We start from the raw sequence: 27,915 nt of genomic DNA on the forward strand, positions 1-27,915 counted from the left end.
TCATAAGTTAACAGGACAGTGAAGATCAATTGGTAGTTTAAGTAGAAATTACATTCTTGCATCTTTTAAATTTGTACATGGTTTAGCTTACCAATGTAAAGTATTTCAACATTCAGGATATAGTGTTTGTGATTTTTCTGATAAAGGTTTGGTTGTTTCAGTTTAAAGTTGAGAGTTTCAGGAATGCACCCAAAACATGTTGAGGACTTGCTATAGCCTATATACACATGGTTTAGCTATTCTATAGATGTCTTTGCTAAAGTAATATCTGGAAAGACAAGATAGGAATTGCAGTTGGATTGAGACCGTCTGTGCCATTGTGGTTTTTCTCTCACCCCACCCTCCAATTGGGTGGCACGGTGGCTCAGTGGTTAGCACCGTTGCCTCACGTCTTTTTTTTTTAAGATGGAAGTGGTTGTGTCTTAGAAGGTGCTATGTAAGGATCTTTTGGTGAATTCAGCCCATTATTATCTGCTGCAGCTCTCTGAGCATTTGACTTGGTGCCAGTCTTTTGCTTTTCTTTCCCTTGTAGTCCTGTACACTTTTTTTTTCGTTAAATTGTGCAATCCCCTCTCGAATGTCTCCCCTTTAAAACTTGCCTTCAGCAAATCTCCAGGCAGTTTTTTTTTGTCTTCCACTTTCACTTGCTGCTTTTGCAAAAACACTTCAAGTTTGTGCCCTCTGGTTTTTGATCCTCTTAGCAGTGGGAACAGTTTCTTCTACCTTGTCCAAGCATCCTCATAATTTTGAAATTCTCGATCAGACTACCTGAATATATACAGCCAAGTCCCTCTGTTCTTGCACACACTTCAACGTAATACCCTTTCAGTTCATGTTCTCTATCCGTTGTTTGTGTTAAAATGTATCACCTTATGCTTCTTTATATTGAACTTCATCTCCCACCAATCCTATGACTCTTCCAACTTGTCAATGTTCTTTTGGAGACTTGCATTGTCCTCAATATACAGTGCTCCCAAATTTTAAACCATATGCAAACTTTGAAACTGTCTTCTGTGCACTAAGATCTAGATTTATTTTTTAATATGCAAAAGGCAAGGGTCTCAATACTGACCACTAGGGAACTCTATTACAATCCTTCCTCCTACCTGAAAAATATGCACATTAATCATTGCTTTGATTCCTATTTTTCAACCAATTTTATAATGCCTTTACAACTGTCCCTCTTTTAAATTCCATGAGCTGTAGCTTTTCTCACAGCTCTATCATGTGGCACTTGTATAGAGTCTTGCAAGTCTGTGTTGAGCACATTAACAGCATTGCCTTTATCAATCCTCTGTTACTACATTAAAAAAAAATCCAAGCACATTAGCTGGATATGGTTTACTTTTTAAATGCATTTTGGATCTTCTGAATTAACCTCTACTTTTCTACATGACGACTAATCCTATTCTGATTCTGGAAGTTTCCCCACCAGGGTTGGAACAGAAAGATATGTCTGGACTCCAGCTGGGACGGGATCTATCCCTATATTGTTAATACAATACTGATTCATACTGGCCATTTAGTCAACTCCATCCCAAGCCCAAGAGTCTGGCTGCTGTGGCTAGATACATTTCTTTACAGAGATAGTAGGAACTGCAGATGCTGGAGAATCTGAGATAACAAGGTGTAGAGCTGGATGAAGAAGGGTCTAGGCCCAAAACGTCAGCTTTCTTGCTCCCCTGATGCTGCTTGGCCTGCTGTGTTCATCCAGCCCTACGCCTTGATATCTCTATACTTCTTTACACACATGTTGTGACCTTGAAGCATTGAATGGTGATGGCAGAGGCTCCAGTTCTCTGTGTGGCTGACCAGGAATCTCCTGCTCTTAATGCCTACTTTTATTGTATATTGGAAGCGTTTACAGGTTAATACTGTCTTTTTGGCAAATGTTGTGAAAGTACATTTCTTGATCATCTAGCCTGGATTGAGATAGTTAACCTGGGCTCTAATACTGTGCTACAAGACCTCCAGTCTTTAGATTATGTGGGTATGAATAATAATTCTTCCAGTAGAGTATTTGATAAGCTTTGATCCCAGTTGATTAGACTGCTGTTCAAGTCAGACCCCAGAATGAAACTTGGCTTGATGGATTTTTCTTGTTCTGTTAATTAACATGCTCTTAGTCACTGGGACATAATCATGCAAGGCTGCAGATTTTCTTTGAAAGGAGTTATTAACTAGAAATAATAAGTAAAACCAAGATTTCTACATAGGTGTTTTAAGATGTGTTCTGTATCAAGTCAAAATCTCAACCTGTTTCCTGTCCCAATCCATCTGTAGAAAGTCAAATCCAGGGAACTTGCACCTGTATATCAAGTCTTTTGAGTTCAATTTACTGATTCACTCCGTTTGTTTCCTGTGAATTGCGATATTCCTTGCGTCATTACACACAAAAAAAGGTTAAATGTTCTCTGGTTTTAGTAATCTGCAGATTTCTAACCAAAGTTTATTTCTTTCTTTCTAGTTTGGAAACTTCATAAATTATCCTTCTGAGGTGACTGCATTTTACCTGAGCTCTCCTCTACTCCTGTAAAGAGAGAGCCAAATCTGCTTCTAACTCCAATTTCTCCCCTAAACACTTTCAATCTCTGTTTTCTAAACTAAAATTAATCCTTGATTACTCTGAACTGAAAACAAGCAAATGTCCTTTTGAAAACCACCACCATATAAACAATTTTCCATTGACACCGCAGGGGTTTCCACCCACATGCTTTCTGAGCAGTTCTGGATTAGGATCTGTTCCAGAAGGATACACTGACTTTCTTTAAACAAAAAGAAAAATAAACCTTTCAACTAAGTGACCAGCATCCAAGTGCCACCAATTTGAAATCCGAACTCCAAAAATGATATATATTAAACCCATTGTGTCACACTTGCCCTGAAAATGACAAAATAAAGATCCTTCCAAACTTAATAATATTTTTGTAATATTAATGTTTTAACAGGGTCCATCAAATTGAATCCAGTTGTTTCAAACCAAGTTCAGTTTCATTCTGTTTTAAATAGAATGTTCTATTTTTCAGAACAATATGATGCTTTTGTGAAATTCACACACGACCAGATTATGAGACGATATGGAGAACGACCTGCTAGTTGTAAGTATAGATTACTTGTAGGCTTCACAATTCTTAATGCATTCCATTTTTTTACAGGTGTAATGACCAGGAAAGGCATTGGACTTGTACCTAACCCCTCTTGCCACTTGGTTAAACTGTGAATACAAAACGCCTGCATTTCAGGTTTCCCTATTGTAACACTGGCTCTTGAATCCAGCTTTACTTTTGGTAATTGTTAGAGAGACTAAAGCAATTTAATACCTTTCTGTATTTATTCTAGAAGTATAAACTGCTACCAGTTCTTAGAAATAATTTGTACAGCATTGACACTTTTTAAATACTGCCAGTGATTTATGGAGCAGCAGGTTTTGAATTCAATCAAATATATGCATAGTTATGAAAATCCTGAGTGTGTTTCTGGTTGGGCACTGGTCATTCTAATATTGTGGTTTACTCTGAACTACAACTGAAATCTTAAATCTGTTCAACTTAGTCGTTGATTCGGAAACTTGTGAATTTCTTTTCTAACGTTTGTTCTTGGGCAAGTGGGTGTCACGTTGTCACTGCTGTCATTTATTGTCCAACCCTATTACACCTGAGTTGGTGCTAAATAATATTAGCAGTTGCACAATATGCCATCAGGATGATATTTGACTTGGGATCTAGGGGTTGATGAAGATTACTTATTATATATTGTCTCTGCTCATGTAGGTGGGAAAGGCATGATGGGAGCAGTCAAGGAAGCTTTGGCATGCTGTTGCAATCCATACTTTAGTTAATGCACTTTGTTGTTACAACCAGCTAGTAACGTGTTTAGATTATGCAAGTCCTGGTCAAATTTCCTGGACAATATGGTTATATTTTGGCAGTTATGCATAACCAGGCAAGTGGGAAATACTTCATCAAGCTGTTAACTTTTTTTTTTGAGTTGAAGATCTTGGAATCAGATGAGCCAGTCACTGCAGAGTTTTCAGCTTATGTCCTGCTCCAGTTGTCATAGGATTTTAAAGGCTGCTGCTTTAAGCTTGTGGTGAATAGTGGCCCTTTTGAGTTCTGATAAGTGCTATTCATCAAACATTACAGGGAGCTAGTCAGTATTTTCTTGATAGAGATGTTCATTGCCTAGCAATGTGAATGTTATTCAAGAAAGCATTTGAACAGAGAAATCTGGAGCTGATGTGCAGAAATGAGCATTTCAGAAGCAGATAAGCAATTTGGAGAAAGTAGATGATCTTTAGAACATTTTGACGTTCAGTATTCTAGCTTTACTTTTTAAATGAAGTCAATGTAAGAATCAAATGATAGCTTCTGCCAGGTTATGTGAAATGAATTGAGTTGTGTAGATTAGGAAAACTGAGTCTGTGCATAATAATAAATTAATTCTTACTGTGTGTGACAACCTGATTATTGCAATTGATTTATTGAATCAGTTTTACGGTATGGAAACAGACCCTTCAGTCCAACTCATCCATGCCTACCAGATATCCTAAATTTAATCTAGTCCAATTTGGCCCATATCCCCCGAAACCCTTCCTGTTCGTATACCCATCCAGCTGCCTTTTTAAATATTGTAATTGTACCAGCTGCGACCACTTCCTCAGGCAGCTCGTCTGTACACACACCATCCTCTGCTTGAAAACGTTGCCCCTTAGGTCCCTTCTAAATCTTTTCTCCTCTTACCTTAAACCTATGCCCTCTAGTTTTGGACCCCGCCCCAGGATAAAGATCTTGGCCATTCAGCCTATCCATGTCCGTCATGATTTTATAAACCTCTGTAAGGTCACCCTTCCGCTTCTGACACTACAGGGAAAATAGCGCTAGCCTATTCACCATCTCCTTATAGCTCAAACCCTTCAATCCTGGCAGCATCCTTGTAAATCCTCTCTGAGACCTTTCACGTTTCACAACATCCTTCCTATAGCAGGGATACCAGATTTGTACACAGTACTCCAGTGGTGGCGTAACCAATATCCAGTACAGCCACAACGTGACCTGCCAACTCCTATGCTCAATGCACTGACCAATAAAGGCAAGCCTACCAAGTGCCTTCTTCACTATCCTATCTAGCTGTGACTTCACTTTCAAGGAACTATGAACTTGCACTCCGAGGTCTCTTTGTTCAGCAACACTCCCCAGAACCTTACCATTAAATGTATAAGTTCTGCCCTGATTTGCCTTTACAAAGTGCAGCACACCTCACATTTATCTAAATTAAACTCCAACTACTTCTCGACCCATTGGATCAAGATCTCGTTTGCACTCTGAGGTAATCTCCTTTGCTGTCCACTAACCCTAACCCTATTGCAATTTTGGTGTCATCTACAAACTTACTAACAGTACCTCCTGTGTTCACATCCAAATCATTTATATAACTGGCGAAAAGCGGTGGACCCAGCACCGATCCTTGTGGAATATTGCTGGTCACAGGCCTTCAGTCTGAAAGGCAGCGCTTCTCCACCACCCTCATTACCTTCTACCTTTTTGAGCCACTTCTGTATCCAAATGGCTAGTTCTCCATGTATTCTGTGATCTAACCTTGTTAACCAGTCCACCATGAGGAACCTTGTTGAACGCCTTACTGAAGTCCATATAGATCGTACCCACTGCTTTACCCTCATCAATCCTCTTCATTCTTTCTTCAAAAAACTCAAATAAGTTAGTAAGACACTTTTTCACGCACACAAAGCGATGTTGACTATCCCTAATCAGTCCTTGCCTTTCCAAATACATGTAAATCTTGTCCCTCAGGATTCCCTCCGACAACTTGCCCACCACCAGTATCAAGCTAACCGGTGTATAGCTCCCTGGCTTTTCCTTGCCACCTTTCTTTAAATAGCGGCACAAAGTTAGCCAACCTCCAGTCTTCAGGCACCTCGCTTGTGGTTATTGATGATACAAATATCTTAGTAAGGGACGAAGCAATCACTTCCTTAGCTTCCCACAGAGTTCTAGTATACACCAGATCAGGCCCCAGGGGTTTATCCACCTTTCTGCATTTTAAAATGTCTAACACTACCACCTCTGAAATATGCACATTTTTCAAGATGTCGCTGTTTATTTCCCCACTTTCTATATCTTCCATATCCTCCTTCACAGTATACACTGATGCAAAGTGCTCATTTAGTATCGTCCCCCACCTCCTGCGGTTCCACACACAGGCAGCCTTGCTGATCTTTAAGGGGTCCGATTCTCTCCCTAGTTACACTTTCTGTCCTTTAATGTATTTGTAATATCTCTTTGGATGTTCCTTCACCCTATTTCCCAAAGCTAACTCCTGCCCCCTTTTGTCCTCCTGATCTCCTTTTTTATGTATACTCCTACAGCTTTTGTACTCCTTTTCTAGTGATTCACTCGATCTCTGCTGTCTATACTTGACATATGCTTCCTTCATATTCTTGACAAAAACCTCAATTTCTCCAGTCATCTGGCATTTCCTACACCTACCAGCCTTGCCTTTTACCCGAACAGGACCATACTGCCTCTGGATACTTGTTATCTCATTTTTGAAGGCTTCCCATTTTCCAGCCATCCCTTTACCTGTGAACATCCACCCCCCCGTCAACTTTTGAAAGTTCTTGCCTAATACTGTCAAAATTAGCCTTCCTCCAATTTAGAACTTTAACTTTTTGGGTCCAGACTATCCTTTTCAATTACTATTTTAACACTAATAGAACTATGGTCACTGGCCCTGAAGTGCTCCCCACTGACACCTCAGTCACCTGCCCTGCCTTATTTCCCAAGAGTAGGTCCAGTTTTGCACCTTCTCTAGTAGATACATCCACATACTGAATCAGAAAATTTTCTTGTACACTTAACAAATTCTAGTCCATCCAAGCCCTTAATACTACGGCAGTCCTAGTCTATGTTTGGAAAGTTAAAATCCCCTACCATAACAACCCTAGTATTCTTACAGATAACTGAAATCTCCTGCTTACAAATTTGTTTCTCAGTTTCTTGCTGATGATTGATTGAGGGGTCTATAGTACAGTCCCACTAAGATGTTCATCCCTTTATTTCTTAGTTCCACCCAAATAACTTCCCTGGATGTACTCACAAGAATATCCTCCCCAAGTACAGCCGCAGTGTTATCCCTAATCAAAAATGCCACTTGCCCCACTTCTCTTGCTCCCCTTTCTACCCTTCCTGTAGCATCTATACCCTGGAATATTAGGCTGCCAGTCCTGTCCATCCCTGAGTCACGTTTCTGTAATTGCTATGATATCCCAGTTCCATGTTCCCAACCATTCATCTACCTTAAAGTAAATGCAGATTGATTTATCAGTCCTGCTTTGTCCCTGCCTGCCCTCACTGTTTGACTTGCCCCTTTCCCAACTGTACCAGTCTCAGATTGATCTCTTTCCTCACTGTCTCCCTGCATGCCCCACCCCGCTTCACTCTGTGTAATTCCTTCCTTTTTGAGCAACTCCAGCAAATCTCCTCTCCAGTATAGTAGTCACCTTCCAATTTAGGTGCAATCCTTCCTCCTTATGCAAGTCACTTCCACACCAGAGGAGGTTTCCAGGATCCAAAAAAGTAAATCCTTCTCCCTTGCACCAGATCCTCAGCCATGCATTCGCCTGCTGTATCTTCCTATTCCTACCCTCACTAGCTCGTGCCTCCAGGACGTGATTCTTAAAATGGAATTAGTGTTTGGCCAACACTCTGTCTGTTGTTGAATAAAGTACTGTGGGGATCCTGTGCAGTGAGTTAACTAGGCTCATCTTGTTTTGAAAAACCTGGTGGCATTCTGTCCACAACTTGAATGTGAAGAATAACTGTAATGAGACACTAGAGGGCAGCTAGCCTATTGTACATTACTGATATCAATAGAAGTGGAGGTGGCAGTAATATTCAGTTTCAGTTCTCTGTGAAATAACATACATTTATGAATGGATTTGATATAATTTGGTTTTAATCATTTTTTAATGTTGTAAAGGTTGAAAGTTCTAAATCACTTTTTTTTTAAATAAAATTCTGGTTGATTTCTGTAATGATCCTGTTCTCTTGCAACTGTATGAACTGTTGTAATCTTGCCTATTGAAGTTTATCTCTGCATAATTTTAGATAATGCACTTCCCTAAATGTAATAGTGTTTTGAATGATTACTGTTGGTCTCTATTAATGTGTGAATAGTGAATTGCAGGAGTTTGTAAACTGGCCAGTCATCCAGTTTTAATTTTTTAATGGGTCAGTGAAATGCAGTGCTTCTTTTCTTTCTATCACTATACACTGTCTTACAGTACTTTTTTTTTCCCCCTACAGATGTGTCCTGAAGCATTTTGTGATTGAACGGGTGTTGGCTTTCACCTCAAGTCAGCTGCTGTACTTACGAGAACTAACTTTGGTGCCATGTTTTACCCACCTTCTACTTGAGGGATTTTAACTCTTCACTGCTGGCCCACCCTACCTCTTGTAAAATGAAACAAAAAGACAAAAAAAATCTGACTTTACCAGTCATTGTGCTATCAGTACAGAGATTTGTCTACTTTCCACTGCTAACTCTGCTACTGTGAGAATAATCTGCCATTTTATTTCCAGTTCAAGAAGCTGAATACCAAGCAACAGTTAATCTGCTTTTAAGAAGTGGCACTGAATATGGGATTGTTACCGTGCAAACCTTTTGAAAGGATTAAAGTCTGTCACAAGTGATTAAAGTAGAAATTTCAGTTTCTCTGTATTGATCTGAAAAATGCAGTGCACTACAGTAATATTGCAGAAATCTCCCTTTTTCTTGTGTAGAATTTTTAATGTGGAGCATCATTACCTGTCAGCTACAAACATCTGTAACACTGTTACTTCGCAGTAAGTGGGATGTGCATATCCAATCTAGTCACTCAATTCAAAGTTTGAACTGGAGACCTTCAAATTGCACACTCAACCTGGTCTGAAGCAAAAACTGACTGAGCCAGAAATGTAAACATCCATGGCTCACTGGCCGGACACGTGAAATGTATACTTGTGAAAGTCACTATAACAATGCTAAAACCTTTTTTAGTCTCAATTAGGCATCTTAAAGAGGAATGGATAATAATGTCAGGGATCTGTTTTATTTCAAACTTTCTTCTGGATGTAGAAAAGCCAGTAATCATTTGTGAATGGTACAAAGGTTTAAACTGGGTTAAATGGCCTTTTCTTAAATAGTCCTGTTCTTGGTTTAAACTCAGTTTTGTAGAGTTTGTCTGTATGAACAATAGTATTTTTACCTGTTGCACCAGGAATTTTAGATTGGCTTTCAATCTTATTTCATAACTTTGGCAATTAGATAGGTCTAAGATTACTTGAGCTGACTCTTTAAAGAGTTGCTTAGATTTAATTTTTAATTTTAGAATACTTCTAAATCTCACTAATTGACAGCATTGACCTTTTGCTCAGCCAATATAACACCGTACAATTCTGTTTTTAAGTGTTTCTAATCACAAATTGGATTATATCATGGGCTGAGACTCAGAAACTGGTCTGTTTGGGGAAACAAATTGGCTCATGTAGGACTCTTAATTTGCATATCTAATCAAATGAACTCAAATCTAGATGTTTTTGCCATTGTCTGATGGCTACAGTATCAACTTTTTAGATCTTCCCTGTCCAATTAACAGGCTACAAATATATAAGGACAAGCAGAGGCATTTTTACCGACATTGTTATCACAATTCTATTTTCCCAATCTGCAGGAATAACAGGGTTTGTTCGGCTGTTAGAATAAATTGCAATGAATGTTTGTTTGTTTTTAAAGCATACCTAATGAAAGAGTGCAACTTCACCTTTTGTCTTTGTATGTTTCTTACCCTCTGTAGTGTTAACAAGCTTATTTTTAAAGAAAAAAAATTGGAAAATACCTAAACTGGACATCTGTTTATATCCAGTTTTGGTTTGAACACTTAAGGATTCTACATTCCCAATTTATTCTGGTTGAAAATTGATTTGTAACCTACATCAGTCTTGCATTTGCTTGTTTGCCAGAGTTTTGTTGCCTAGTTATGACTTCAGATGACTTGTGTTTAATAAATCTAGAGTGGCCTTATAAACATACATAAATTATGTTTTGGGATTATAGCATTGTCAGAACTAAGGATGCACACACATGCTTTTATAAAACATGGCTACTATGTAGAATATGGAAGTTGCAATAACAGTTATACACCCTCCTAGTCCTACCCCTTTTGTGGTATTCATTATTTAAGGAAGCAGTACAGTTAAATTCTTGGAAGTGAGTTCATAGTCTAGAGACAACGCTTTATCAGTTCTTTCCTCCAGTTATAGGCATTTTTAAATGCATGCAGTTGCACTAGTTGGTTACATTTCACAATGTAAATTTAATTTGGACAAAATTGCAGACTTTAATTGAAAATTGCAGATTTAATAGTCACATCTACACTGAAAACAATCATAACCTGGTGCAGCTGAAGGTAACTAATTGAATTTTGGCTCTGCTCATTGGGAACAAATGGCTCAAGGCCTCCTAAATTTGACAAAGTTAGACTGGACCATTAGCTTGGTGACCACAATTGAGCTGTTCAGTTTCATCTTGGAGGGCGTGATGATTGAGGAAAGTGCATTTTCAAGCGACATTGACTTACACAATTGTTTAAAAATGCTTGTTCTTTCAAAACCTTCCAGCATTTTGATCTTTCCAACTCTCCTTTTAAAGCTCATACGTCTTTTAAAATATCCCATTACATTAAACAGGACTGATTCTGAAGTCACCTATTTTTTTAATTGGAGTAAAGTGGTTTTTGTTTTCATGACTCCTTCATTTAAAGCTAGGGCTTGAAATCAACCTGATTAAAGTAAGCTCTCCACTCTATATGTACTTTATCAACTTTTCGTGGAAGGTAAAAGAAAAAGTCCTCTGCCTGAACTACTTGGTCAAAGATGAGAGAAATCTTTCCTCTCGACTGTCCCATTTCTTCACACTGCACAAAAGAACTTGCCATAGAAAAAGCAAAATTGGAAAATAATTAATTTATTGAATGGAGTGTGATGTACTAACTAATTGTTGTGAGCAAAGATTACCAAAACAAAATGTGATCTGTTTTCCAAAACTGGTATGTCAGCTAATCTTGGTGTGGGTGGAGAAGGTGGGCAAAAAGCAGAGGAAATGCATGAGTTGGCTAAGTTTTTTTTTGAACAAGTCTTGAGTGATAGTAAAGCATGTTTGTTTTTGTGTGTGTATTTTGGGAGGAAAGCTTTCCTACAATCTTGTTGATCCCGTTTTAAAAGTCTTTCCTGTCTGATTCTTTTGATTTTTGCCTTATCTTCCCTGAATATTATAAATTGAAATTGAGTTATAACATATCTAGCTGGTTTTTGCAGTATATAGCACTAGTTCATTCCTGTTACATTAGAATATCCAGAAAATTTGCTGAATATAAATGACAGAATATAGATCAGAATTAAGACTTGTGTGGATCTCAAATTTTTTTAGAAGGTTTAAAATTAGTCTGTGATTAGAACAGGTTAGTTTTGTCATGATGTCTGTTGCAACATGAATTGAAATCCCAGAAATCTAGGTTTTAAATGAGCAGAGGACATGACTTGTTCTAATCACACACACACTCGAGAGATTCTGCAATCATCCTTTTATGTGCTTATCTAACAATTACAGGACAGTTAGTGACAAGGCTATTGGCTCTCCGCAAAGCAAATGTTTTTGCCCATTGAGGTAATATTTGCTACTTGCTGAAGTGTTCTGTGTATTAGATGTATTGTTTGTGGATACTGCATCTCCTTTGTCTAGAAAATTATTTTACTTCAGTAAATGCCATTTGTTTTATTGAACTCATTAAACAAATACAAACATCAACTTGATTCCTAATTTTGTACATTTTGGAAGGCTTCAGTAAGTTGGTCTTTCATACTGTGCAACTTTTTCCTTTTTAAAGTTGTTTTTTCCTGACTGGTTTTGAAAATTGCTCAAAGTAAATTGGAACAAATGGTTAGACATTGCAAGTAGTCTAAGGTTTGTTGCAGTAAATCAAGATAAGCTTGCCAAAATTATTGGCCATTACAAAGGACTTGAAACAATAAACAAGCACTTATCTTGCAGATGAGTTCTAAGCAATTCACCTTTTCTCCTGAATTTAGTATAGTCCACAAGTGCACATTGATATATGTAGAGCAGTGATTCTGAAACAGCAATCTGAGAATGTTTGTTCATTTTAAAGGGGTCTGTCAGTAACTCCCTGCCTTCGCTGGAAACTGTTTTGAAAATCTCTTTAATGTCACTGTCCAAAATTTACAGAATCTTTGACTAGTTTTGCCTCCCAAGTCAACAACTGACATCTGTATAGTATGGCTCTTGCAGGTTGACTGAAATTTTCTCCTCATCCTTTCTTGCAGCCTCTTCCTGGTGGAATTGGACTTGGATCTATTCTTGCCTATAATTTGTCGTTAGTTAATCTTGGGTGACAGCAAGCATTCCTATTTCTGCTCCATTACCTTCATAGTTCTTGAAGATCCAAACTTGGTCACCTTTTGTTCTTTATCAGCACATTATCTGTGTATTGCATTATCCAAGGACATGATGTCAGTTTCTACATGTGCACTGATGATGTGCAGTTGCACCTTTTCACCTCCTTTAATCCTCCACTGTCTATTTGCTATCATGTTGTTTGTCTTCTACGAACTGTAACATTTTTTCCTCCAGATAAATGCTGTAAAGACTGTACAGCTTTCTGTCCCCTAACTCACTATAAATACCAAATCTTTGGGTTGAACAAGATTATTTGCTTGCTTGTTTGTGAAAATTCAAACCTGTATCATACATGTTGTGAAGATAATATATTTTTCTTTCTCTGGAATTACTCTTTCTGCTCCTTCTTTTAGCTTGTGTATATGAACAAGGGGAAAGGTTCCAAAGATGGATTCTCAGGGGATTGCACAAAGATGAGGAAGCACACCATGAACCGATAAAGTAAGTTAGAGGAATTACTTTTTGTGCCAACTAAGCTCTGCTATGGTCTAGAGGTGTTGAAAGTTGACTGTTGAATGTTTTTTTAAAAAAAAAAATTATCCCTGATCACTTTTTTGCAAATCAACATGCAACTGATGCATTGCATAATTCTCCCCTCCCTGCAGGCTTTCACAATCTGTACACCATTGCATTGTCAACTTTTATTCAAAATTTATGTTTGCTGCATTAATTACATTCCCCTGATAGCAATGAATGGATAACAAAATTGCATTGTTTTAAACCTTACTACTTTAATAAAACATTAGCTCCCTTTATATACCAAATTGCAAAGAAATGCATACTGTTTTTATATAAAAAGTGGCATTCAGATAAGGCTTGAGGTTTGCACTGGTAAAATCCAATAGTGCTCAATTTTCAGTTGTGGTTATAATTGTCAGGAGTTGATACGTTATTGTAGTTGAACACTCAAACCTTTAGTTTGCATATACAACACTCTTAAAATCAATCAATGATACACATTTGTCTGCAGAAGCAGAATAATCAAGTAGAATGATTTGTGAAAATTAATCGAGCTATTAGAAGAAGTAGAAATTACCCTTGCACTTCAAATAATAGCTTTGTCTTCTGATATCTACGTCAGACTCTATTTATTGACTTTAGCTGCACCTTCAACATCATAATTCAAAAAAATATTCATCTCCAAACTTTGAGACATAGGACTCTGCTCCCTCCTCTGCAACTGGATCCTTGACTTCCTGACCCGCAATCCATAATGATAGGTGACAACATCTCGCCCACAATAACCTTCAGCAATAATCTTCAACACTGGTGCCACGCAAGGCTGCATACTCGGCCCTTGCTATACTCCTTATATACGTGACTGTGTGGCCAAATTCAACTCCGTTTACAAATTTGCCATAGTAGGTCTGATCTCAAGCAATGACGAGACACAGTACAGGGAAGAGATGGCTTAGTGGCATGGTGTAAAGACAATGATGTCTCCCTCTATATCAGCAAAATGAAAGAGCTTGTCATCTACTTTGGGAAGCGGAGTGGAGGACAGGCCATGTCTGTATCTATGGTGCTGAAGTCGAGGCGGTCAACAGCTTCAAGTTTCTAGGAGTAAATATCACCAACAATCTATCCTGGTCCATCCACATTGACCTTACCATCCAGACAGCACACCGATGCCTCTATTTCCTTTAGAAGGCTAAGGAAATTTGGCGTTTCCACAATGACTTATCAATTTTTATGGATAAACCATAGAAAGTATCCAATCCTGATGCACCACAGCTTAGTATGGCAACTGCTGTGCCCAAGACTGCAAGAAATTGCAGAGATTTGTGAAAAGCAGCCCATTTCATCACAAAAACCAGCCTTCCATCGACTCTGTCTACACTTCTTGCTGCCTCAGGAAGGCAGCCAACATAAATCAAAGACCTTTCCCAGCCCGCTTATACTCTCTCCGACCCTCTTCCATCGGGCAGAAGTTACAAAAGTTTGAGAAATATACCAGCAGATTTAAAAGTAGCTTCTTCCACATTGTTACCAGACTTACGAAGGAGTTTCTCATATTACAGTTGATCTTTCTCTGCAACTTTTCTGTAACTTGAATGCTATATTCTGAATTCTGCTCTATTACCCTGAAATACTTATGTAAGGTATGATTTGACTGGTTAGCATGCAGTACAACACTTTCCACTGTCTCAGTACAAATGACAACAAATCAAATCAAATCAAATCACCTCAACCTGATCTGCAATAGTACTCTCTTGACTCACCTTCCATACTCCATTCTCCATAATCTTGAGATCATTTGAAATTCTATTCATTGTATCCCCTTCAATCCTGATAACATCATCCAGTTCTCATTTACCTACATTGGCAAGACTAAGAACCAAAATTTCGAAAGGGGAAATAAGTGTATCTAACTCCAAAACCTTTCACTCAAATCATTGTGTTACAATTGACTGTCTCCCTCTGATTCATTTTTAAACGTCCCCGCCTTTCTTCCTACATTTGTTGCCAAACTGCAGTCGCTTAGTTCCCTCTCCAAATCAAACAACACAAATCCAACTACCAACAACTGCCCCATCAGCGTACTCTTGAGCGACAGTAAAGTGATGTAAGATGTCATTAGCAGTGTTATCAAGTAGCACCTGCTCAGCAATAATTTGCTCAGAGGCCAAGTTTGGTTTCTGCCAGGGCCTCTCAGCTCCTGACCTCATTATAGCCTTGGTTCAAATATGGACAAAAGAGCTAAATTTGAGGTGTGATAAGCCCTTGACGTCAAAACTGCATTTCGGTGTGGGGCATCAAAGAGCCATAGCAAAACTGGAACCATTGGGAATTGGAGCAAACTCTCTGGAGTCTTAACAGGCATTCAGAAAGATTAGTTGTAGTTGATCAAGTTCATTCTTTTGAGCTCCAGGATATCTCTGCATGTGGACGTCTGGGTAGTGTCCTACATTTTCAGCTGTGTCATCAATGACCTTCCCTCCAGCATTAGGTCAGAAGTGGGAATGTTTGCTGATTGCACAATGTTCAGTGCCATTTACTTCAAACTGAAGCAGTCCATGTTCAAATGCGACAAGATCTGGACAAAATCCAGGCTTGAGCTGACAACTGGCAAGTAACATTTGCGTCCTACAAATGCAGGCAATATTGTAAAAGGCAGTCTAAACACAGCTGCTTGATGTTCAGTGTGTTATCATCACTGAATCTCCCCTCAATATTCTAGGGTGTTTCCGTTGACCAGAAACTCAGTTAGATTCTTTGTTAGTACAGTGGCTACAAGAGCAGGTCAGAGTAGGAACTCCTGAATCTAAAGTCGGGAGTGTGATGGATTGCTTCCACTTGCAGCCGAAACAATATTCCAGAAGCTTGACACCATCCAGGACAAAATAGCCTGCTTGATTGGCATCACATCCACTCCAACCATCATCAGTGCTCAGTTGCAGCAGTATATATCTTCTGCAGTGCATCTGCAGATAATATACACGGAAGATCTAAATGCATGCACACTTCCAGCTCGAATCACGAGGCAAGCAGATACATGGGAACATTCACCGCCTGCAAGTTCACCTCCAAGACACTCCCCCTCCTGACTTGGAAATATATTGCTGTTCTTTCACTGTTGTTGGGTCAAAATCCTGGTATCCCCTATCTTTTACAGCTTTGTGAATCTCCTTACAGTAGCACATGGATTTCAGTGGTTCAAGAAGGCAGCTCACCGCCACCACCACCACCTCGAGAGCAACTAGAGACTAGCAATAAATGCTGGCCCAGCTTGTGGAATGCTCACATTCTATGGATGAATTAAACTCTTCAATTACAGATTCTAAATTCTTTTATTTGCTCCCTCATTTAAACACTGTTTTTAATCCCACTGCTTTGACCAAACTTTGTGATCTACTATATTCTCCACCTTCTTGGAATGCTGTCTTTATTTTTCTAACCCCTTTGAAGCAAATTGAACCTGTAACCAAACAATTTAACCAAAAATTGCTAAGTAAACGCAAGTGGTTATGTGCTTGCTATTTTTTTTGAAATGAGCTCCACCACCTGTCAGCAGAAGCAGCATCCTGTTATTTACATTCATAATTTTAAACACAAATCTTGTTTCAGCCTTTGATCTAAATATAGCAATTGCTTCTCTGGTCTGTCTAGACTGTTGAAATCACTCATCCCTGACATAATTCTGGTCAATCTCCATTGCACCTTGTCAAGACCTAGACATCCTCTGTTAATTTGTCACAATCCAGCAAATGGCAATTTTGTTTTTTGTTTTTTTTGCTTAGTATCTTTTTCTGTACAATACCAGTTACTAATAAAGCTGGGAGTCCCCACATGCATTTTTATTAACTTGTTCTGTTTTGAACTCCTTTCATTTCCTGCAGTCTGGTATTAGACAAGTACTTCCAAAAGTTGATTGGAGATGCTGTTCACAGATAAAGGACATCTGGCAAATGGGAGGCCTTCGAAAGTGTGATAGAGTTCAAGGCCAGTATGTTCCTGTTAGAGTGAAGGGCAAGACTGGTAGGAGAAGGGAACACTGGATGACTAGAGATATTGAGGCTCTGGTCAAGAAAAAGGCATGTCTGGTATAGGCAGCTGGGATCAAGTGAATCCCTTGGAGTATATGGATGTAGGAGTACACCCTAAAAGGGAAATCAGGAGGGCAAAAAGGGGACATAGCTTTGGCAGATAAGGTAAAGGAGAATTCAGAGATTCTACAAGTATATTGAGGACAAAAGAGTAACTAGGGAGAGAATAGGGCTTGTAAAGATCAATGAGGTAATCTATGTACAGAGCCACAGGAGATGGGTGAGATTCTAAATGAATATTTCTCATCACTATTTACCATGGAGACAGACATGGAAGTTGGAGAGCTCGGAAGTAAAAGTGATATCTGAAAAAGAGTCCAGATTATAAAACAGGAGGTGCTGGTGGTCCTAAAATGCATAAAAGTAGATAAATGCCCAGGACCTGATCAGGTGTATCCCAGGATGTTGTGGGAAGCTAGGGAAGAAATTGCAGAGCCCCTAGTGGAGATACTTGTATCATCAACAGCCATGAGTGAGGTGCCAGAAGACTGGGATTGGCTAATGTTGTGCCATTATTTGAGAGGCTGCAGGGAAAAGCCAGGGAACTACAGACTGCGCCTAATGTTAGAGGTGGTGAAGTTGTTAGAGGAGCGAGGACTGATTAGGGATAAGCAGCATATCTCTCCAAATTGAGTTTTTTTTTTTTTTTTGAAGAGGTGTCCAAGAAGATCGATGTCTCCCTGGATTTTAGCAAGGCCTTCGGGGTACCACACGGTAGACTGGTCAGTAAGGTTGGATCATGTGGGATTCAGGGAGAGCTAACCAATTGGATGCAAAATTGGCTTGACGGTTGGAGATGGAGGGTGATAGAGGGTTGTTGTTCAGACTGGAGGCCTGTGATCAGCAGTGTGCCACAAGGATCAGTGCTGGGTCCACTGTTTATTTTCACCCAAATCATTTTACATAAATAACATAAGAGGCATGGTTAGTAAGTTTGCAGATACCACCAAAATTGGTGGTATAGTGGATAATGAAGAAGGTTATCTAAGAGTACAACTGGATCTTGATCAATTGGGCTAGTGGACTGAGGAATGGCAGGTGGAGTTTAGTGCAGGTAAATGCAAGCTGTTGCATTTTGGCAAGCCAAACCAGGGCAGGACTTGCACAAATAATGGTAGGGCCCTTGGGGGTTTTGTCAAACTGAGACACCTTGGAATGTAAGTACATAGTTCCCCCTTGAAAGAGGCGTCACAGGAAGAAAAGTTGGTGAAGGCATTTGGCACACCTTACCTTGATTGGTCAGCGCGTTGAGTGCAGAAGTTAGGACATCAAGATATAGCTGTACAAGATATTGGTAAGGCCACATTTGGATTACTGTGTACAATTCTGGTTGCCCTTCTATAGGAAGGATATTATTAAACTGGAAAGGGCACAAAAATGATTTGCAAGGATATTACTGAGGTTTGAATTATAAGGAAGGCTAGTTAGGCTGGGACTTTTACTGTGGCGCGTAGGAAGCTGTGGGGTGACTTGTAGAGATATGCCTCTCATGATTTTAAATCGATTGATGTATATGGTGAATAGCAAAGGCCATTTCCAAAGGGTAAGGGAGCCCAGAACTGGAGGGCACAAGTTTATGGTAAGAGGGGAAAGACTTAAAAAGAATCTGAGGGGCAGGTTGTTCACACATAGGGTGGTGTGTAGATGGAATGAGCTGCCAGAGAAAGTGGTAGAGGTGGGTACAATTACAACATTTTACAAGACATTTAGACAGTTACATGAATAGGGATTTGGGCCAATCAAGTGGGACGAGTTCAGTTTAGGAGTTGGGCCAAAGGACCTGTTTCTGTGCTGTAAACCTCTGACTCTAACCCCATTAAAATTGTAACATTTTGTTACTTTGCCTCACTTTCTTGCCAAATTGCATCACTTCACACTTTACTGCATTAAATTTAGTCTATCAAGTTTATGCAATTGACTAGTGTGCATCTGCTGCTATCTGATACAAGGCAGCACTGACTCAGTGGTTAGTGCTTTGCTTCACAGTGCCAAGGACCTGGGTTTGATCCCAGCCTTGGGCAACTCTCTGAGGAGTTTGCATGTTCTCCCCCTGTCTGTGTGGGTTTCTTCCAGGTGCTTCGGTTTACTCCCACAGTCCAAAGATGTGCAGGTTAGGTGGGTTAGCCATAGGAAATGCAAGATTATGAAGGTGGAGCCGAGTGGGATGCTCTTCAGAGGCTTAGTATTGACTGTATGGGTTGAATGGCCTGCTTCCACACTTGGAGGGATTCTATGATCTTCCATACCAAGTCCAGGTTGTTAATTTGTCAAAAGGAGTTGCAGTCCTAATACTTTTGGGTATTTCATTGTCTTCATTGTACTTTTTGTTTTCATCTCTTGATTATTTTTGTATCCATGCTGCTACTGTCCCTTTTAACCCCATTCACTTTGTTTCCCAGCAAATCTGTTATGCAACACTTAATTTAATCCTATTGAAAGTCCAAATCCTCAATACTTCAAAACTAGCTGTTTTAACCCTTGTTACTTATTGAACTCCATCAATTTCACTGGAGATCAGTTTACTTTAACAACTGTGGTTCTGATTGTGTTTCCAAGTGAAAATTAATTGTACTTTGGATAATAGTCTCTAGCTGGGCTGACCTGCCTACAATTGCTGTGTTTAACCCCCTCCAATTTGAATGGAGTCCAATCTTCAGGGTCCCACTTACACCTCCATGAAAATTTGGAAGATTGAAACCAGAATCTCAAATACTTCTACCCTCATCCTCTTTGCATTTTGGGATACAGCCTATCTTGACTTGTGATTTTTTTCTTTCCACTTTTTTACCATTTAAGTGCTCTTCCCTCTTTTATTTTTATCTTATGCAATTTCTTCTGAAATATGTTAACAGCATCCTCCTTTCAGTGAAAGTAGATGCCTGACAATGATTCAGTATCGCAGTCTATGTTCTATGCCACCATAGGTTTGATTCCTTGTTGGTCTTTGTTCAGCCTGCTGTTCCTCAGAATATTTCCGTTTTATTTATAAACAAATTGTTTTGATTTTAATGTTTGTTCTTTTCTCGTACTCCTTGCTCTCTTTTTTGTTTTTTTTTTTTAATTTTCTCAGTTTCTTCATTTCTGTACTTTCTGTATTCTACTTGATTCTATGTAATGAGCCTGATAGCTCCTTTAGTCGTCCAGGAAACTCTAGCTTTGGTTACCCTTCTTTGCTACCTCGGGGGAGTCTGGGGCAGTTGATGAATGCAACAAGATAGATTAGCTGATTAAGGAAGCTGTAAATATGATTAGTTTCTGGATATTTGTCAGACAGTAAGGTGAGAGGTGTTAGACTCTGTCCCATTATGTTAATACGCTTAAGCACTAGATCAATCTAAAATTTTGACTTTTCATGACCTAAAGTAAGTAAAAATTGTTATAAAGGCAAAGTTGCCATAGTACTACTAAACCATAGGCTGCTCTCTCATTAGGGATAACTGGTGGTGGTTTAACCAAGAGGGTCACCGTGCCCTCGGGTGAGGGGAGAGATTGAGAAGGAGAGCCCTTCGTGGTAGCCTGAATTAGTGTGGAAATTGAACACCCTCTGTTGGCATCATTCTGCATCACAAACTAGCTAACCATCCATTCAATTGAGCTAACTGATGCCATAAATTGTTTTATGGGATATAGAAATGGTGAATTTCTGTATTGTGCCATGTTGTGGCAGTCTTGAGCTTGACCTAATGCAATGTAATATGTGTATAGGCACATAAAGTGGCGTGGGGCTGATCCTGCTCATGCATTTTTCTTGATCTTTCTCTTTGTTAAAGACCTTCGTATGATGTTTCAAAATGTTTTAATTTTATTTTCCAGCTCAAAAATATACAGCTTTAAAAATGTTGTATTTCATCTTTGTTGATTGTAGTAATTGCCAACATTATTGAGGTACTTATACAGAGGTCTGCCAAGATTACATGCTGAAATTTAAAGTTTTGGCAAAGATCTGTAGCTTGGGTTGTGGCTGAGGTTGTTGACTTGGTTGCTGAACTGGCTTATTCGCGTTCAGACGTTTCATCACCATGCTAGGTGACATCATCAGTGGAGCCTCTGATGAAACGATGTTATTCCACTCCACTTGAAATTTTTACTGTCTAGTCTGTTGTGGTGAGCAGTGTCATCTCCAATTTTGATCTGTACTGGTTTGTATATGGGGTTCAATTCTGTTTGTTTGATTGCCTTACGGGTGGAGAACCATGCCTCTAGGAATTCCCAGGCGTGTCTATGTTTGGCTTGGGTTGCCTTGTGATGAACACATCAAAGAGAAAAGCAGTAGACAAACTCAAGAAAGACAAGAACATCATAATCCTACCAGCTGACAAAGGGCGCATGACCATCATCATGACCAAACCAGAGTACGTTAAGAAAGCACAGGCATTGCTTGCAGATACAATCACTTACCAACAGGTGGCGATATTACCTAGCTGCAGTGTTGGGTCTAAGATCACCCAGACACTGCAGAGACTAAAGGATGCAGGACAGATAAGTAAGATGGACTTCATGAGAACGAAACCAGAATACACACATGCTCACCTCCTCCCCCCTCACTTCTGTGGACTGCCTAAAGTACACAAACCAGACATCACCTCCAGACACTTTTTTGTTTCCCTACCAGGCACACCTTCACACAAACTGGCCAAGGACCTACAGCAGAGATTGAAACACCTAGTTGACAGACCACCCCATTTGTTATCCACTCAACCCAAGGTTTCCTCAATACCCTCAAGAACATGAAAATTAGCGATAACGAGATTATGGTATCCTTTGACGTCACAGCTTTGTTCACATCAATCGATATCCTACCAGCCAAAGAAACAAGGGCTACGTTACTAGAGGAAGCAGCAACGCAACCAGCAGCTCCATCAGCAGTAACAACATACTTAAACTACTAGATCTCTGCCTCCCCACAATTCATCTTTAATGATCTGTTTGTATACTTGACCAACGGTACAACAATAGGGTCACCCATCTTAAGACTCATTGCAGAAGTAGTCATGCAAAGACTAGAACACACCACCACCACCACCACCACTACCACTGCGTTCAACCTAAACTGTGGATCCGGTATGTAGACTACACACTTGTCATTAAATGCAACAAATTAGAAGAGGCCCACCACTTCTTCAACAGCGTATTCCCTTGTGAATTTAATCCCTGTGAAGTAGAAAACACAATCAACTTCCGTTTCTGGATGTTAAAGTTGAGCACACATGGAATTCCAAACCTCAGTATGCAGAAAAGCAACCCACGCTGATCAAGTTCTCAACTTCCACAGCAACCACCCCAACATCCACAAACAAAGCTGCATTAGGGGACACTATTTAAATGGGCCAGGACACGTTGCAACACTCCGGAACTATGCAGAAAAGAGGAAGAGCACCTATACAAAATCCTCGCTATAAACTGATATCCCTGCAACTTCATCCGCAGATGCCTACTAAACAGACAACAACAGGAGGGCACGGAATGCCCTAACATACTGGCCACACTGACCTACATCAAGAACATATCAGAATTGACAACAAGAGTCCGAAGACCACTAGGAATCATGGTAGCCCACAGCCACTCTATGACAAACACTCAAGGATTAAAGACCCATTCCCACAACGTGCAGAACGAACATGGTTTACAAAATACCATGCAACGACTGTCACAAACATTATATCGGACAGACAGGAAGGAAACTAGCCATCAGAATAAATGAACATCAGCTAGCAGCAAAACAGCATGACAAATTCATCTAATATCAGTACACTCCGACAATGAGGGCCATCAGTTTAACTGGGACAAGGTAAACATAGTAGGCCAAGCCAAACGTAGACACGTACGGGAATTCCTAAAGGCATGGTTCTTCACCTGTAATGCAATCAACAAATCAATAGAATTGGGCCCCATATACAAACCCACACAGATCAAAACTGGAAATGACACTACTCACCATAATGGACCAGAAAGTATAAATTTTAAGTGGAGTAGAATAACATTGCTTCATTGGAGGCTCCACTGATGATGTCACCTAGCATGGTGATGAAACGTCTGAACGAGAAGAAACCAGCTCAGCAAGCAAGTCAACAACCTTACGTGCTGAAATCTTTATGCTTGTACTCATGATATTCTTATGCTCAGTAGTAATAGCACTTCTACTAATTTATCAAATAAATGTAAGATTTCTACGGTTCTGTGTATAACAGTTTGCTCAAAGGTGGTTTATTTACAGTTACAATATACTTTTGAATTGATATTATTGAAAGGAAATTTATGTTTTGAAATAAATTAATAGCACTTTTTTTTTGTTCCCCAAGGACCTTGAAACTTTACTTCTGGGAGATTGGCTGGTCAATCGAGTTGCTGTGCCACAGAACATGCTCTATTTTCTGTTGTCCTTTTATGTAATATTGTCAGCACTCTAACCTCCCTAGGCAGATAGTTGAGACTCGCAACATTCTTCCAGAGACTTGAGTACATAATTCAAGCTCGCACTTCAATGCAATCCTGCTGCTGATGTCTTTGATGACATATTAAACTAAGGACTTGTTAGTCTTCTTCGATAGATGTTGTTGATCCCATAGCACTTCCTTTGAAGAACTGGAATTGGCCAGTAAATATTATGTATAATTCTGAAGTGTTGTTCCACAACGGGGTACTTGAGTGATCCAGGAACAGCAGTGCTATTTCATTATCCCCCTCCCTAGAGTGGATTCTGTGTAGAAGCATTGGATTCAAAATGGTACATGCTCTGGTAGGTTAATAATTTCTGAGTCTTGTATCCTAAATGTATTATTGAATTACTTTTTAACTGTTATATATTCAACCCTCACCCTAAAATAACAAGCAATTCAGCTTGCAACAATTTCAAGCGACTAAAATTATATGCAGTTTCTAATAGAAGAAAGGCATAGTTTCCTTAACTTTTCTGTGGATAGGCTGTTGATGAATATTCTCTATAAGCTCACCAACTACCACAACTGTCTCAAGTACACCTCTCACACCCAGCTTCTGCAAGGACTCCATTCCATTTTCCTAGTTACTCTGTCATGTCTGATTCACCCTTCCGTTCAAGTGCTTTTGATGTCTTCTGTTTCTTCAATTGAAGATTTTGTCCCACCTGTTGTTGCAAGGGCCCATTACTGTGCCTGCATCCTATTTCCCACATCTCTGCTGTCAACTATTCCCCTTGCTCCCAGAACCATTATGGTGTTTCTTTTCCTGTCTTCCATCATACTAGCTCCCGTATTTAATGGTCTTTGCCACTTCCATCACCAGCAAACATATCTTACCATCCACTCCCTTCTTTCAGCATTCTGAATGCATTGTTCCCTCCATAACAACAGTCAATCATCATTTTCCACCATTCCTTCCTCTTCCCATTGCATATACCTCACCAAGTACAGGAGATGCAACATCTGTCCTTTTCATCTCCTCTCTCCCAATTTTAGAGGCCTTGGACACTTTCCTCCCCACCCCCCAGGTGCAAGTGATTTATGTAAACTTCTTTTAGTTGTATTCACTGCTCTACTTTGAGAAACCACAGGCAGATAGTTGATTGCTTTGCAGGACACCTAACCTCCAGTTTCTTGTTTTATTCCAGCATCTACAATGTTTTGGTTTTATACTGGACATTTTTGACACTGTTCAGAGTGCAAGAAATTCAAGTTTAGCAAAAGGCTATTTGGTTAATTGTATCAAAAAAAAACTGGTCTATCTCTTGATTTTCCCTTTCCAAAAGCTCTTATTATATTTATCAAGGATCATCTGTGAATTTTTGGTTTGTAATTCAATGCCATTTTGGGTCTAAAATTTTGTCTTTTTAGACTTCTAAATTTTTTGGCTTCTGAATCAATGAACAAAGTCCCTCTATAGTTTTTAAAAATACATCTGCAGATTGCATGATGCAGCAATAATGGAACTATTGACTAATTTTGAGCAATGTAACTCATCTGTTAATTCCAGCCATGATATGGTCAGAATATCGAGAATTGTAGGTCCAAATTAACCTGGTTACTTCAAACATGCTAAACTAGTTAAGTCTCAAGTTACTGGTACTATTTCCCAAAATGTTTTCTGAAATTAATTTTTTTTTGCATTTGGGTTCTGGATAAGATGAAGTGACTTAGTGTCATTGCCTATATTACCTGTTCCTTTCAAAATTTTTAAAAATGAGTTCTATATCAGCAATAACTCCTCCCCTACCCAACAAAAATTGGGAATATGGTTGATTTCCATACTCATTCTTTAGTCCAATCCTTCCATTTCCTTTCATTTATTCTTGTATCTCCATCCTGTATTCCTTCAGTATTTACCCTCCAAAAAAGATGTTGCAATGAGCAGAACTGCATGCTGTATTCTGTGTGGTTTCACCAATGATTTCTAAATGGTAGGATCTCATGCCAGTTTTGTCTTGTCTTTTCATGAGTCACTTTCCAGTTCTCTTTTGAACTGCATCTGCCAAATGTGTGCCCAATGCCAATGGCATATTCATAATTTCTTGTAGATTATCCTGTTTAAGTGTGTATTACCTTCAGTGGCTAATTTTGCACATGCTATAATGTTGTATTTTGCCTTCTAACACCAAGTAATTTATAAACATCATTATTAAAGGATACAGGCCTCCTGAGACTCAACTGAACATTCACCTAGGAGGATGATAACTACACTGTTGTCCATGGCTTCCTTGCTCCTGCTTTTCAGTGCTCTCTCCTTTCTCTCTTGTTCTCTCGTCCCACTCTTTTTTTTTTTCCTGTTCCTCCATTTCTTCTGTAACCCCCTCATCCACAGTTCAGTTTCCCTGGCATGTAGGCAATAACTTATTGAACACATGACTAATCTTATTTCCTGTCACTATATTTGGCTTTAGCTATCGTATTACTTTATATGATACAGTAGTTTGTCCTCCCTGTACTCTAGATACATCTCGGAGGGCAAGGATAACCACAGGCACTCTAGGAAAGGGCTGCTGCAGTGCAGAGCAACTTAAAAAAAGTATTTTTATATACAAGTAAACTTTGCAAAATTCTGAGCTGAATGAATCCCCCCTACCTTAGTCAAAGGTAACAATTCCTTCTAAATGATCTAGCAATACTAAGCACTAGTAATGGACTGTATTTCTGTTCAGTATCAATACAGTTATAACACTGGAAATAAGTGTTAACACTATTTTAATTGAACCAAGGTCAATTTTCAGCTTTTTGGCTCTCTAATGTCCACTATCATATACTGATGGCAAACCATGCTTCATGAATGTCTAGTTTTGACCTGTTAGGCTGAGTCAGTTAACATCGAGCATCCTCACTGAGGAAAACCAAAGCTGCCTCCATAAGAGTTTCCCTCACTGCTGCTCCCTACCACGCACCATGAGATTTGTATTCTTTTGAACAAATATGGGAGCTAATTTAGACAGAGGAGGTCCCTATTGAAGTATAGAAATAAATATGACTCATCAATCTTTGAGGACTTTATTTGGCCCAGAACATTTGGAGAATGCTACTGCTCATCAAACCATGCTGTCGGTTCTTTCCTGGCCTCTGAATTGGCATGTGCTAACTCTAGTTAATGTATCATCAGGCTAGGTGCCACCTTAAACTAGGCACTTCTATGTTTGGTTTTGAAGGGAATAAAATCAATCAAGTCATTCGCTATAACTACTATCATTATAGCAGTGATAGACTGAACTTTCTAACCTGCTAACTGGGGTGCGTTGCTGCTTTGACAGGTTTTTGTTCTGCTTTTCAAACCGCCCCCCACCCAAGTGTGTACAAATAATCAAACGGCCAGCATCCGCGCTCAGCAAACTCCATGCAGCTGGTCAATGAGTGAAGTCGTCACGTCACCAACATTGAAGGATCTTGGAGGTTGTGTGTGAGATGGTGTAGGAAGGATGGAATTTTGAGCAGCTTCGATTGGTGGTCGAGTTGAACGGACTGAGCAGATGGTTTGGGCTGAGGGAGGGTTTAAAAAGGCGCGCGCTGCGGCCGTTGGCCGTTGGAAGCTCGAGGGCAGTGGGCTCGAGCGGAGGACAAAGGAAGGGCTCCGTTTGAAGGGCGGGGGCGGTTAGAAACGGCACAGCTCAGCAGTGCGGAAGGGGACTGGGAGAGAGGGGCTACCGCGGAGCAAACTGAAGAGCTTAAAATCGATCGCGGCCGGGCGAGGAAAGCAAGCCAGAGGACCTGGTGGTGATCAGATGATGGAGGTTCAGAGGGAGAGGCCGAAAGAGAAATGGGGACGGAGCTGGAGAATCCGTCGGAGAAAGAAGAACCGGGAGAAAGGCTGCAAAATCCGGGGCAAGAAGAGACAACTGGGCGCGCACTTGGGCAGCCGAAGGGAGAAGGAGAAGCACGTTAGAGTGGAGCTGGAAGAAAGGAAGGAGAAAGAAATGAGCTGCAGCAAGGCTGCTGGCATCCCCGAGGAGCAGAGAACCGGTGATGCACGAAGCGAGCTGGGTATTCTTTGTGGCAAGGAGACAGACCCACAACTAAGAGAATTGAAGACTCTACAAGAGGGCGATAGACCAAACCAAAACGCTGCAGAATTGAATGGTCAAGAGACAGTACAACCAAGAGGTAATGTCTTGGATATAGAGAAGCACAGAGACGTAAACCTAGACAGCCACGATGACCAAGAGATAGAAAAACTCACAGGGATGAGCCTAAATATTTTGAAGGAACAAGAGAGAGAAAATCCAACCAGACCCGAGATGGAAAACTTGAAGAATCAAGAGGATGAGATGCAGAGGAGAACTGAGCTGGAAATTTCACAGGACCAGGAAAGAACAAGCCAAGAAGTGGTGGAGTTGGATAATCTGCAGGACGAGAAACAGAAGCAAAGAAAAGAAATGGGGAATTCGAAA

At 39.8% G+C, this 27,915-nt stretch overlaps 1 protein-coding gene across 1 annotated transcript in view; it reads left to right on the plus strand.

Annotated features, from left to right (window-relative positions):
- akirin1 (akirin 1) overlaps window positions 1-11,859 on the plus strand; it is a 37,987-nt gene extending 26,128 nt beyond the window's left edge. The window contains exons 4-5 of the mRNA XM_020529337.2: window positions 3,027-3,098; window positions 8,322-11,859. Of these exons, the coding sequence (XP_020384926.1) occupies window positions 3,027-3,098; window positions 8,322-8,332 (83 nt within the window). The 3' untranslated portion in view covers window positions 8,333-11,859. The remainder of the gene's footprint in view (window positions 1-3,026; window positions 3,099-8,321) is intronic.
- Window positions 11,860-27,915: the final 16,056 nt, after the last annotated feature.

This window comes from Rhincodon typus, chromosome 27, assembly GCF_021869965.1.
Source record: "Rhincodon typus isolate 14 chromosome 27, sRhiTyp1.1, whole genome shotgun sequence".
Lineage (NCBI taxonomy): Eukaryota > Metazoa > Chordata > Chondrichthyes > Orectolobiformes > Rhincodontidae > Rhincodon > Rhincodon typus.